Source organism: Pseudophryne corroboree, chromosome 2 (genome assembly GCF_028390025.1).
Source record: "Pseudophryne corroboree isolate aPseCor3 chromosome 2, aPseCor3.hap2, whole genome shotgun sequence".
Lineage (NCBI taxonomy): Eukaryota > Metazoa > Chordata > Amphibia > Anura > Myobatrachidae > Pseudophryne > Pseudophryne corroboree.
Window position 1 is genome coordinate 518,160,318 of NC_086445.1, and position 15,087 is coordinate 518,175,404.

General features: G+C 45.3%; 1 protein-coding gene across 3 annotated transcripts in view; it reads left to right on the forward strand.

Annotated features, from left to right (window-relative positions):
- The first annotated feature begins 2,111 nt into the window (after positions 1–2,111).
- Positions 2,112–15,087, forward strand: part of SYNC (syncoilin, intermediate filament protein) — a 93,095-nt gene continuing 80,119 nt past the window's right edge. Inside the window, exons 1-3 of one of the 3 annotated variants that reach the window (XM_063954143.1) lie at positions 2,112–2,338; positions 5,878–6,649; positions 14,804–14,928. In XM_063954143.1, coding sequence (XP_063810213.1) covers positions 2,295–2,338; positions 5,878–6,649; positions 14,804–14,928 — 941 coding nt within the window. In that variant the 5' untranslated portion in view covers positions 2,112–2,294. The remainder of the gene's footprint in view (positions 2,339–5,877; positions 6,650–14,803; positions 14,929–15,087) is intronic. The other 2 variants (XM_063954144.1, XM_063954145.1) reach the window with 2 other exon arrangements.

Here is a 15,087-nt window from a genome sequence, read left to right on the forward strand (position 1 = left end):
GTGATACTGCTGTATATGTCCAGTGGAACTGCCATATAATTCCAGTGATACTGCCATATAATTCCAGTGGTACTGGCGTATAAGTCCAGTACTATTGCGCATGTGTATGCATCGCAATGCGCACACACGTCGTACAGGTACGAAGTCCTTTGTGGTTTTGCACTGGTTCTAGCTACGATTCCAATCGCACAGCCGAACGCAAGGAGATTGACAGGAAGTGGGAGTTTCTGGGTGGCAGCTGACCGTTTTCTGGGAGTGTTTGGAAAAATGCAGGTGTGGCCGGGCATTTGCTGGGCGGGTATCTGACATCATTACCGTGTCACTCGTCGCAGCAATCATCGCATAGATTAAGTAACTACAGGGCTGGTCGTGTTCTGCACAAAAAGTGTTTTCTGCCGTGCGGCTGCACAGGCATTCGCACTTCTGCAAAGCGAAAATACACTGCCCCGTGGGTGCCGACTATGCATTTCCACGGTTGCATAAAGTAGCTAGCGAGCGATCATCTCAGAATGACCCCCATAATACAGAGAATTTAAGTAACACAGCAATAGATAAGCCACGCAGACATAAAAGAAAACCATTAGCACGCAGAAAGCATAATGCATGATTGGTGTAGGCATTTTGGGTAATCACTTCCAAGGCTTGTGTATTCCACCCTTTAAGCCCTGGAGAGTGATAAACTACCAACCAATCTGCTCCTGTCATTTCTCAAACACAGCCAGCAACATGGCACTTAGAAGCTCATAGGCTGGTACTTTTGTCTTTCTGCTTTATCACTCTCCAAGGCTTAGTACATCTCCTCCAGAGTCTCCATGTTTCACCACATCTCCCCCAGAGTCTCCATGTTTCACAGTGGTGCAAGTAGAAAAAATGTCTTATAGGTACTGTGTGCACGTGCCAAAAAATGGGTGTGGCCACATGGGGCGTGGCCAATTAAAATGGGGGCGTGATACACATATGGGGGGCCAGATACACATGACCCCAATAGTGCCAGATACACGTTGCCTCACAGTGCCATATATACACTGCCCCACAGTGCCAGACACACAAATGCCCCCAGTGTGTCTTATATACATTGCCCCAGAGTGACCCCCCCCCATGCTCACTGCTGCCTCTGTCACTGCTGTGTGAGGGGAGGAGAGCACAGCGCGCGCCTCTCCTGCCCCTCAATGCTCGTGAAGTCTGGTCTCCGGCGGAGGGTATCTAAAATAAGCCGCCGGTTCGTTAGTCTGACTGGCTGCCGGTACGCGAGCTCTGATTGACTAGCAAGCCGGTGCCTTATTGAGATTCACCCTGCTGCCACAGCCGCCGGAGACCAGACATCAGAGACTTGAGGAGCAGGAGAGGCGCTGCGCTGTCCTCCCCTCACATAGCAGCCAGCGGGATGCAGGTATGGTGGACAGCCCGGCGTACCGGCTGGGAATCTCTTACCGGTACGCCGTACCACCATACTTGCAGCACTGATGTTTCACCACATCTCCCACAGAGTCTCCATGTTTCACCATTGCCAACGTTAAGCTCAAGAGAACTGAAACGGATTTACAGAATTCCAAGACTGTGACATGTATATTCCTTGTATGGCGCTGCGGCAACTTACAAATAAAAGCTAAAGGGGCAGAATTATTAATGAGTGATATTCTTGTTGTCACTCGTTATGAATTATAAATGGTGCTCCAGCCAATCAGTTCATGTCATTTTTCAAACACACGACAGTTAGGATTTGATTGGCTGGAGCTCCATTTCTTCGTAATAAGTGATAACAAGAATATCATTCATTAATAAATCTTCCCCAAAATCTTGGATATAGAGATGCAAATTACCTCAAAGTCATGTTCCCACTCTTGTTAACTTTGCCCCGTACAAGGGGAAGAGAGGCATGAGTGGGCTAATGTGGGAGTAAAAATTGGATTTCTTCAATTCTCTTCCTTTTACTTTAAAAGTACTGATAATATCAAATAGGAATGTGAGCTCGTAGTCATACATGCACCAAGCACTTCACTAGCCTGACTGAGCACACTGGTTCAGCAGACAGACTTTATATCTTAGCCAATCCCAGTCTTGCTGGCAGTGTACAAATTAACCCCTGGCATACGATAGCTTTGCCAGGGAGAGAGCTGCAGTGTCATCTCAGGCGTGCCCAGCAAAGCACAAGGGCCCAGGTTCTGTGTGCTATATGTAGAGCATAAGTTGACAGGCTGTGTGTGAGTCTCGCCCACTCTCTGAAGGGGGGACATTACCCACAGCCTCTTGTAAACCATTTATTAATAACGGAACAGTCAGCTTGTGCAGATGAGATGTCCAGTCCAGAGGAGGAAGGGGAGAACACTCAAGAAGGGAGGTAAGATTCCACATAAGATAGCAATAGAAGGGCACAGGAGGTAAAATGCCAGATGAACTAGTAGCACAGGGACAAGGAAGGTAAGATTTCACATGAGATAGCAGCACAGGTGCCAGGGAAGGAAGAGATGCATGGGTGAGAGATGTAGCCTTTACATTAGAAAACAGCATGCCACAGGCATGAATTCACATGAAGTAGCAGCACCCGGCTCAGGTGTGAGATTGGCACATGGCATAGCAGCACAGGCAACAGGGGAGCTGAAAATAGGTGAACTAAGGTTACATTAAATCTGATTCAATTATGTTATAGAGGGTTATAGAGGCAATGGAAAGGCCAGAAGAGTGTGCACAAAACCAAAAAATTCTATCTATCTATCTATCTATCTATCTATCTATCTATCTATCTATCTATCTATCTATCGGGGTAATTCCAAGTTGATCGCAGCAGGAATTTAGTTAGCAATTGGGCAAAACCATGTGCACTGCAGGGGAGGCAGATATAACGTGCAGAGAGAGTTAGATTTGGGTGGGTTATTGTGTTTCTGTACAGGGTAAATACTGGCTGCTTTATTTTTACACTACAAATTAGATTGCAGATTGAACACACCCCACCCAAATCTAACTCTCTCTGCACATGTTATATCTGCCTCCCCTGCAGTGCACATGGTTTTGCCAAATTGCTAACTAAATTCCTGCTGCGATCAACTTGGAATTACCCTCTATATACATACACACACATATACATATATATATATATATATATATATATATATATACTGTATAAAAATTTTATTACCAGTTATTTATATAGCACACATATATTCCATAGCACTTTTCAGAGAAGATTTGGCTGTTCACATCAGTTCCTGCCCCAGTGGAGCTTACAATCTATATTCCCTACCACATGTATACGCACACACATTCCCGCTAGGGTTACATTTATTTATTACTTTGTTTGGGATCCAATTAGCCTACCAGTATATTTTTGGATTGTGGGAGGAAACTGGAGCGCCCAGAGGAAACCCACAGAAGTATGAAAACATACAAACTTCACACAGTTGAAGCCATGGGTGGAATCGAACCCATGACCTCAGAGCTGTGAGGCAGTAATGCTAACCATTACACCATCCGTACTGCCCATATATACTGTATATGTACACATGCATACAGTCTTAAAGCCTCAAATGTTTTTTACCATGTGTCTGTTACACTTCTGCAGTTAAGAATTTACAACTGTTAATACTTTATTGTGTATTTACTAGGAAAGTTTTATTTTTTTAGACAATATTTTGCACAGGTGGTAGAATAAAAAATAAATGGCGAACGCTAGAGGAACATTTGTGAACAGTAAGTGCCTTATTTGCATCATACTACCACCTTAGTATAAATATACCAACGTGGTAGATATACGCTCACCAATAACTGTGGGTGTCTCTAGACTACTTTAGGAATAGCATATATATAGCAAATGAAACAGTTATATAATCAGTAATGTTTCAATAATGTAATCTAATTAATGTCACTTAAATGCTGCACTGATTACTGCAATACAACACTGGCTGGGCTTGATCAACCAATAGGCTGATCTGGCTGCAGCCTGGTGCGCTGGCTCCTGGTGGGGGTGCACATCACGTGTGTCATGACTTCACGCACCGTACCCACCTGCGCTCCCATGGCTGCTCTCTCTGCGATACCGAATACCAATCCACAGTAATGTCAGTGTAATGGCGTCATGGCTCCAGCCAGGTGCTTGTATAACCTCTGCTGCATCACTCACACCACGTCTCTTGCTTGGTAATGCACAGGACGCCTATTGGCTAGACTACAACATAGAGTGCTGCGACTGTGCTGTTTATGGGGTTGGCGAATAACCAGTGTATACATAGCCCTGCTGCTGCTTCCATGTGTTTTTATAGATCAGTTACACAGAGGGCAAGGTAACTATCCTTACCAATATATAGCAATGTAATTAAGGGGGTAATTCAGATCTGATCACTAGGCAGCGATTTTTGCTGTCCTGTGACCAAATAGTCGCCGCCTGCAGGGGGAGTGTATTTTTGCTGTGCAAGTGTGCGAACGCATGTGTAGCAGCACTGCACAAACTGATTTTGTGCAGACTCTGCGCAGCCCAGGACTTACTCAACCGCTGCGATCACATCAGCCTGTTCGGGACTGTATTTGTGGTCAGACACCCTCCCTGCAAACACTTGGACACGCCTGCGATTTTCCAGACACTCCCTGAAAACGGTCAGTTGCCACCCACAAACACCCTCTTCCTGTCAATCTCCTTGCGAATGGATCCTCCGCACAAACCAGTCACTGACTGGCGTTCCCCTTTGCAGCCATTTGTCGCGCCTGCCGCATTGCGGTGCATACGCAGTTCGGATCTGATCGCCCGCTGTGCGGAAACGCACAGCAGCGATCAGATCTGAATTACCCCCTAAGTGTGCCTGTCATAGGCTACAGATCTGTAATTCCATTGAATTAGTCCACAAATGCTGTGTAATTGTGGTGTAAACCACATTGCCTTTATACTGTTGCAGTTCGTAGTGAAATGAAAAAGCAAAGTGTGCAACTGCGAGCTATGGGGCTGATTCAATAAAGCAAGTCACTATCACACAGGTTCTCAAAGTAACTGACCAGTTCCTTAGAGCAGTGGTTCTTAAACTGTGTGTTGTGACTCCCTGGGCGGCCTCGGGACACTTGCAGGGGTGCCTCAGGTTAGTGGTCCAGGACCAATTAAACTATTTATGGTCAATGTAATAGGTAAAACCAGTGTTGGTGGCTGCCAATCATACAATACAGTATGTGGACAAACAGAAGCAAATCTTGTCCCTCACCACGCAATAGAACCTAAGGATGACATAGAAACACAATTTACTTCATTTAATATTTCTTTCCAAATTTCTCAAGAAGAAACATTTGGCCTAGGGGGGCCGTGAAAAAAATTCTGATGATCTAGGGCGCAGTGATTCAAAAAAAGTTTGGGAACCACTGCCTTAGCTAAAAGTGCATTTACACGTCAGGAGGAATCTGAGAGACTTTTACTCTGCCAGCGGAGTTACATCTCAGTGACCTTATTCATTTAATCTTTTGGGGATTAATACCTCAGCAAAGATATAAACTTAATGTGACTGTGCATCCATGTTTTCAAGGACCAGACACCAGAGGTGCTCACAGTACTGAAAAGGAGGCTATTAGTAGCCTCTGTTCTGTAAGACTGACGTTCACATTCCTTGCATCTATATTTCTATGTATATCTTCAATAATATCTCCTATTGAAAAAAATTGGAGGGGGGCACTTCTGTATTAGCCTAGGGCGGTTGGAACCCTTAATCAGGCCCTGGCCTGAACATTGGAATGTTCCTGCAAAAATTAGTTGCCATTATTTTCACATCGCTCATCCAGAAGACTGCATATAATTCTTGTAAGTGGATGAGTTTGCTACATATTCAGCGCAATACTTAGCACGCACTTGAATCCAGTATACTACCCACAACTGTATCAAAGACTAAAATGTGTTTTCTTTTACCCTTCTAGGGCACTTGCACAGTCCAGTTCCTCTTCACCAGGCTCTGAAGAACTTTTGTCCCTAGAAGACCTAGGGGCAAGGTTCCAGTTTTGTATTGCTGCTGTGGAAGACTTGGAAAGGGAACGGGATGAGCTCATACGTGAATTGGCCTTGCTGCGGGAGCCCTCTTTGGAGGCTGTACAACAGGCACATGAAGAAATAATTCAGGCATATGGACAGAGAGCTTGTGCAGAATTGGAAAGAGACTCTTTGAGGGAAGAGATACGGGTAATGCGCCGCAGGTTATTCCAAGTAACAAAGGAGTGTGTAGCATGTAAATACCAACTTGAAAATCGTCGCCAGGAGTTAGTGCAGAAAACAGCAGAACAAGAGGAACTAGGGGCTCTTGCAAATCGGTTGACAGAAGAGCTTACACAACTCCAGACTACGTTTACTCTGCAGCGAGAAGGAGAAGAACAACGCCTTAGAGCTCCACAAAACAGACGGTTCTCACGTGAACTGAAAGAAAGAAGACGGCTTTCTTCAGAGCTTCAAAGCCAAATTGATGAGCAACATAGGAGTTTGCAAGATCACTATGAACCCAGATTGCTGCAACTGCTGGAGCGCAGTGAAACTGGGACAAAAGCTCTGCAAAGAGCAAAGGAAGAGTTACTCAAGCTGAGAGAGGAAATCAGGCCGCTGGAAACAGAATCGTGTCATCTTCAAGTACAGAAATGTAGCCTACAAGAGCAAATTGTTGTCATGAAGAGGGAGAGAGGAAAGAAAGTGATGCTTTATAGGGTATGAATTTAAGTGGCAAATTGAGAGAAGGTATTGGACACAATAGGGATGGCTGATGCTCCAGAACCAGACAATGTGGAATTGGACTGGAGCAGGGCCTGAGCTCAGCTTAAAAAGTTTAACCACTTGCCTGGCACTAACATATGTGATACGACCGCAGCCAGGAGTACATTACCTGGCCAGGTCACATCACATACGTCTGACACGCAACGCTGCTTCCCTTCCTGCTCCAGCGCCCCCCTTGGAGTGATACGGAGGTCTCTGATCACCGACATCACTCTTGAAATCACGCCCCAGAATGCCTTATGAGTGGCATTCCGGGGCGCATGCACCGGAACTAAATGTGCTGGGAGAGGAACATAGTGCCGTTCCCCATCACATCTATGCTGATCTGGGAACGTGTTGTTGGGTCGACGCAACTTAGGTCAACAGTCAGGTTGACCACTGAATGTCAACAGGCATTAGGTCGACATGCACTAGGTCGACATGTACTAGGTCAACAGGTGAAAAGGTCGACATGAGTTTTGGACGTTTTTGGTGTTGTTTTCTTTGTAAAGTGATGGGAAACCCCAATTAGTGCACCGTGTCCCCTCGCCTGGCTAGCCATGCTTCGGGCAAGGTGTCTTGCTCCGCTACCGCTGCGCTCGGCCCAGGTTACCATTCCCAATTGTAGTCCACGTGGATCGTCAAGTATGAAAAAGTCCAAAAAATGAAAAAAAGGGAAAAAAAGGTGAAAAACTCATGTCGACCTAGTACCATGTCGACCTTCAGTGGTCGACCTAAGTCGTGTCGACCTAACAACTGTATCCCGCTGATCTCTGTGTGTGCAGAGATCAGATGCAGCAGGGGGGACTGATGATCAGTCCTCCCTTCTCCACTCTCTGCAACTGAGGGGCGTGGTGGCTATATTTAAAATAATCAGTCAGGGGACTATTGTTACGGGGTGAGGGTGGTGGCTAGGGGGCAGAGCAGCGGCGTAACTAGGGTCCCGCAGCCAATGCGATCGCTTGGAGGCGCAGGGCTGGGGGGGCGCCGCAGTCACCGCCACTGATTGTGCTGTTTTGGGAAGGACACAGGAGGGCACAGTGTGCGCCTCTCCTGTGTGTCCCTCCTGGGTCTCTGGCGGCAGCGGCGTGTCTTTTAAATGAAGTGCCGGTTTGTGAGCTCTGATTGGCTCACGAACCGGCAGTTCATTTAACAGACACGCCGCTGCCGCCGGAGACCCAGGAGGGACACACAGAAGAGGCGCACACTGTGCCCTCCCATGTCCTTCCCAACAAGCACAGCAGCGGGGAGGGGGGGGGGGTTGTACCTGGCACTGGGGGGGGGGGGGGGGGGGAGCATATTTGGCACTGGGGTGCGTGTGTGTGTACCTGGCACTGGGGGGGGGGGCATATTTGGCACTGAGGGGGCATATTTGGCACTGGGGGGGCATATTTGGCACTGGGGGGGTATATGTGTACCTGGTACTGGGAGGGGCTTATTTGGCACTGGGGGGTATATGTGTACCTGGCACTGGGGGGGCATATTTGGCACCAGGGGGGGGGGGAGAAATATGTGTACCTGGCACTGGGGGTATATGTGTACCTGACACTGGGAAGACATATTTGGCACTGGGGGGAAGGGGGGGGGGTATGTGTGTACCTGGCACTGGGGGGGTATATGTGTACCTGGCATTAGGGGGGCATATTTGGCACTGGGGGTATATGTGTACCTGGCACTAGGGGGGCATATTTGGCACTGGGGGTATATGTGTACCTGGCACTAGGGGGGGCATATTTGGCACTGGGGGTATATGTGTACCTGGCACTAGGGGGGGCATATTTGGCACTGGGGGTATATGTGTACCTGGCACTAGGGGGGGCATATTTGGCACTGGGGGTATGTGTGTAGCTGGTACTGGGGGGGCATATGAGGCACTGGGGGCATATGTGTATCTGGCACTGCGGGGGAATATCTGGCACTAGAGGCATATGTGGCACTGGGAGCACAGGCCTAGCAACACGCATTACCCCCTGGTTACAAGCACAACACCCAGCTCATGAAATCCCTGGCAACAAGCATTACCCCCTAGCAACGAGCATGACACCCAGTGCATGAAATCCCTGGCAACAAATATTACCCCCTGGCAACAAACTTGAAACCCAGCACGTGATACCTCTGGCAAAAAGTATAACACCTACCGCATGAAACCCCTGGCAACGAGCATGACACCCTGAGCATGAAAACCCCTGGCACTGTGCATGGAACCAAGAGCATGAAACCACTGGCAACGAGCAGGTAATTTAAAAGTAATTAGAAGCCTTACTGTCGGACTTAATGTGTAATGGGCATTGGGGGGGGTGGCATAATGTATCACGGACATTGCGGTGTGTGTCATAATGTGTCACAGGCATTACGGCGTGTGGCATACTATATCACGGGCATTGTGGTATGTGGTATGTCTCAGGGGCATTGCAGTGTGGCATAATGTATAACGGACATTGCAGTGTGTGGCATAATGTATCACGGACGTTGCGGTGTGTGTCATAATGTGTCACAGGCATTGTATGTGCTATAATGTGTTGGGGGCATTGCAGTGTGTAACAATGTATAACGAGCATTGCGATGCGTGTCATAATGTGTCACAGGCATTATGGTGTGTGGCATAATGTGTTGGGGGCATTATGGTGTGTGGCATATTGTGTCATGGGCATTATTGTGTGTGGCATAATGTCTAAGGGCCGTTGCAGTATGTGGCATAATGTATAATGGACATTAACTATAAGGAGGAAAAATTACAAATAATGAATGAATCAGGATTACTGGGGTATAAGGTAGTCTTTTCCTGCAATGCCACGCCCCTTTATTCAAAACTACGCCCATTTCAGCAAGGCCATACCCCTTTTTTGCGGAGCTCGCCGAAGGCGCATGCAGATTCATCGCTTTACTAGTGACGATTATGGGGGGGTGGACGCCAGAGAGTGTTTTGGCTTGGGGGAGAAACATTTCTCATTACGCCCCTGGGGTGGAACTTGATAATGCGGAGGATCTTTTGCCATTGGGGGTGCTATTTTTGATGAGGGGTGGGAAGTAGATTTGTAATGGGGGGCCTGGGGACACGAGATGGTATTTTTTTTTTTTATATGATATTTAAATATATCATTAAGAATACTTTTAAAACTTTATTACATTAAAAAGAAAACTAAATTTTTTGAGCTGTTTTAAAAGAAAATAAAAAAAATCAGGTAAGTTGTTAAAGACCAAATATTTTTATTCAATAAACTTTTGTTAGATAATTAAATTAAAATTTACTACTACAGGTAAATAGACTATGCGGGGTAGATTTACTAAAACTTCTATTAATGAAAAGTGGTAGTGTTGCCCATAGCAACCAATTCGAGTCTAGATATAATTTTCTGTTGCATTCTAGAAAATGATAGACAGAAACTGTTTGGTTGCTATGGGCAACAGAACCATTTTTCATTTTTAGAAACTTTAATAATTCTATTCCTATATCTGAAATAAATGTTTAATAGCTTTGCAGCTTGTGAAAAATAAGCTTTCTAGCTACAACAGGGATTTACAGTGCAACCTGGAGCTAAAATCTGTCTAGACTCTGACAAACATTCAAGCAGACCAGAGCAATATGCAGAGCTTAGCTCACAACGAGTGATCTGGGGAGCTGGAAACATGCACCCATTAACTATGCACATATTGGCTAAACTAGAAGTGAGCAGAAGTAGAACCAGGCAAAAACAGTTTTGGCAGAATATGCTGAATTGGACTTTTTCCTTTCCATGATATAGCTGGATGCAGCTATATTGATGACATACATACACAAATGCCTTGTTTAATAAACTGATACTAGCATTACCGTATTTGCCGGCGTATAAGACGACTTTTTCCCCCTGAAAAACATGCCTCCAAGCGGGGGGTCGTCTTATACGCCGGGAGTCGTCTTATACGCCTGGCATACATATAGCCAGGGGCGTCACTGCCCCTGGTGACACCCGGTGCGGGAAGTCGCGAAACAGGGGCGTGGCCTAGCATAAGGGGGCGTGGCCTCACGGACGGACCCCCGTTTTCAGCAATCCAGGGGGTTAAGAAGATGTTGGCTGCACCCCCCTCCCCCCCCCACATTCAGCAGTGACAGGCGGTTAGGCAGGGAGGACAGCGGCAGCACTGACATGTCTCTTATAAGAGATTTGGAGTATCAAGGTATGCATAAGAAGGGGGGGGGGGTCCCCCCAGTCGGCTTAGGCAGGGGGGACAGCGGCAGCACTGACATGTGTTTATACTCTTGATGTGCCTGTCATACTCCTATGTTTGTGAGTATAATTTTTATCTCTGTTTTACGGATCTATTAAAAGGTTATACAACGAGGAGGTGGCGCCCGCTGTTTTTTTTCTAATCTTCTACAGTGTGTTGCCAGAGTTCCTCTGGGTTGTGGGCTGCATGTCTGTGTTCCTGAGAAATCAAATCAAATCTGATGTTCTTTTACGTTTTATTTGGTGTGTGGAAGGTGTGCGGAAGAGGGGGTAGTCTTATATGGCGAGTACATAACAAACTCTATATTTTGAGTGGAAATGTTGGGGGGTCGTCTTATACGCCCAGTCGTCTTATACGCCGGCAAATACGGTACTTATTTTATTTCCATCATCACAACATGCCCTTTGGCCTGGTACACATTTTAATATTACATAGCCAATATCACTTTTAAGGCAGTTGCATATGAGACTGTAGATTTGATGCAAACCAAAATATAAAACGTTATGGGATTTGTCATGTGGGAAAGGGTCATGCAGAGTTGTGCAACTCAAAAGCAAAATGTCAATTGCCGCTGCTCAGTGAGTGGGGCCTGGAAAAAATATCCAGCCTTCTCTCTGCTCTTCTGATCACCTGGGTATGATATAGTAGATCTACATTGGGAAGATACAGTCAATAGGTCGACCCTATATGTTCGACGCCTTAGGTTGACAGGTACAAAAGGTCGACATGGAAATGGTCGACAGAAATAGTCGGCACACTTTTTTGTGTGTATTTTTGTACGTTTAACCATCTTTAAGCCAACTTAGTATCATTCAGATACTGATTATGCTTCAGGGGTGGTGGGGGGTTGGGGGGGGGGGTGCAGTGGAGCTCTGTTTGGTAGTTTAGTTCTACTTTAATAATTTTAATCTTAATAAATGAAGACAGTGGAATTCTAGACGGGGGTCTGATGTCTGACTGAGTGGCACACAATGCTGATGTTCATAGTCGTCTTTTTTTTTTGGGGGGGGCGGCGGGTTGTAAGTGCTGATAATGTCGATATTACCTTAGACCGCAAAGCTATACCTCTAAATACACTTTTACCGTGGAGCCGCTATGGCCGCTAAACTAAATGCACGTGCTACGCACTTTGTACGCTATTTGCGTACAGAGTCCTGCACGTGGTACGCACTTGGCGTACACACGCAGCGCTGAGTGTACAGAGAACACACAGCGGGCGCACACACAAATTGATAACCTTTAAACCTTGTTAATGATACAATGTAATGATATGCTTACACTTTAAACCTTAGCAGCAAAGTACTGCAACAATGTTATCTTTTAAACCTTAAGTAGCACTGGCGGTATAAAAGTACCCGCAGTGCGTACACCTTATCAATACACCTTATACAGATTAATACACCATAAAGCCCATGCAGGAAAGTGAAAACACAACACTGATTTGTAGTTGCAACCACAGGGTTCTAAGGCCTCAGTGGATTAATTCCAAAAAGGTAAAACAATACAAATCATACACTACAGGCTAACAAGTAAATCTAAACAGAATAATGGCTACAGAGAATGCATGTACGTGAGAATGTTTTGCAAGCGCAACCCAGGCTGGTCCTCCGCTGGTCAGATAGAAAGCGTTCAGAGTCTTCTGACCGGCCAGGCAACAATGGTCCTTTTATACACAACATGCATACACAATACAATGGTCACTGTAATCTCATTGTTCATTGGACACAGAGATGTGTCTCTTCATTACAAAAAAGGTCATAGGTGGATTTGAAAGGGTGGGCGATGTCTTTCCCCAACTGCTCTTGTGGGTGGTATCCTCTGGATTCCCCTGCATATGTAATTTACAGTAAATACAGTTAATGTTCATATTCTACTTTTGTACATAACTATACGCAGGAATAAGCGATCTTTCTCTAACCAACACCGGAGTGTTACCCTCAAAATACCCTACAGCTGGATACTAGACATCACCTTCCAACCTTTATCTGACCCTTGCTATCATGCAAAGGCGAATCTCTCTGTCCAGGAACTGTTTAAAGTAGTAATACTCGCTGACATGGTCTAGGGGAACTATATCTAAAATGTACGCTATATGGGTTAAATATGTAATGAGGCCATAGGCAGAGAAATTGCACCTGCTATAGAGCCAGTGCAAGTTTCTATGGTGCAACTTATGGTGGCTTATAAGGAAGTATCAATTGGTATTACAGCATGCATTAATGCTTAAAGTGGGTGTCTCAATCTTTGGATATTCGTCCGCATGGATGTACGCAAGGGAATGACTTTGTAACAGCATTTGCATAAACTCAGACAGATGACCACAAATAGAGGCTGCTGCATGTGCATTTGTGTATGACTCAGAACCAGGCCCAGACTGTGCATGTTCCACCTCCTTTTTTATTCTCAGACCAACATCAATGGAGGTAGTACCACACACTGCCTCTTCCTCCTGACATTAAGGAGCATTACTAACCAATGTAATAAGGCAGGGTATGCAGAGGAATTGTGGGTAAACAAATTTTTTAAGTGTCATTTTTCATATTTTAAGCATAGTGCTCCAAATGACCCTCCATACCTAGAGTTCTCTAGGGGGTCATACATGTTATGATTCTATAAATAAATTGTTTAACTATTTAATTATATTATGTTGGACAGAAAATATAGAACACTGGGAGTGATTCAGAGATATACGGAAATCCGATGGTTTACATATATCGATGTTTGTTGGACAGCGCATGCACAGAACCCATTCTGTGCATATGCAGAGCAGGTTCTAAGTCCTCACAGGTAGTACCGCCTATGCCACAGCCTGATTGACAGTCTGCAGCCATTTGTGGTCGAGGAAGTGGTAGTGTCTGACAGCGTTCCTGGCCCTGATTGCATGAACAGTGAGTAACCTGAGGGCAATGTTCACACAAAAGTGATCCGATGCTGTGGATCACAGAAGCAGACATGAGGTGTATATGTACACCAGACACCTCCTGCTGCATTTGAATAATTCAGCCCCATTGTTCAGATTGGGTTAATGCTTTTATACAAAAATGACACGGTAGTACAAACATTTGCCAACTATGAATAAATAAGCAATCCTGCTTTGATAGTCATGGGGTAGCTTTGCTAAACACCTGGGGCGGGAAGTAATGAAGTCCAAGTTTGGCAGCCGTGCGGGATGCCGGCTGAACTCTGACCTTTTTTTAAAGGGACAATCACTTACAAGGCATGGTTTAGCCTTGTACATGATTGCTCCTTTAAAAAAAATGTCCGCGTTCGGCAGGCATCCCACACGGCTGCCAAACTTGGACTTCATTACATTTTGGCCATCGTTTTCAAATCCACCATAAATCTGCAGCTCTGAAAACTCTGCGTTTAGTAAATGTAACAGTCCAGCAGCTTTGAATGCGGGTTTTAAAACGCCAATAAATGCAAAACAAACCTGATTCAGCATTGATTACTGCTACGGTTTTAAATTAAGTGGTTAAAGTCCATGAAAATAGTCAACTTTGAAGAGCCACTGTTTAGTAAATATAAATAGTTCAGCATAGTGAACAATGCTTTTGCGCATTTATGATGTCCAGTGTTGCTATGAAGCAGAAGAAAACCTTTCATATCACTCTTACTGTTGGCACTTATGACTCTGGCTCCAGTGCTCAGGGAGGGAGAAGTCTATTTATAAACCAGTAACAATATCATGGCCATAAATCTGAGGCATTTCCTTTTATCCCATCTGCACACACACAACTTGCTTTTGACAGCCAAAATTGGGGTGCAGCTCAAATAACACAGGAAGTGTCCATGTATCACCTCCTCATATAGCCTATTCAGCACACCAGTTCTCTCAACAAACATACTATACCATATCAGCTCTACTAGGATCTAATATCCCAAAACCATCTCTCTACCCAGGAACAGCTGCAGGAGCTGGAAGACAGGAGGAGAGAGATTAATATTTCGGTCCAGCTGCAACAACAGCAGAATAAAGAGATGGAAGAATTACGCAAGAGTTTAGCCCAGGAGCTTGCAATCTACAAGTATGTTATATACAAAAAGGGTGTAACACGGGGATATATATTCATAAATTAGACACTTCATGGGTTTACAGGGAGTATTTTACTTGTTTATATTTACAGTACATGTATACAGGCATATTTCAAGTACAGATGCAGTATGTTTCTATAGGGTTGAAGTTA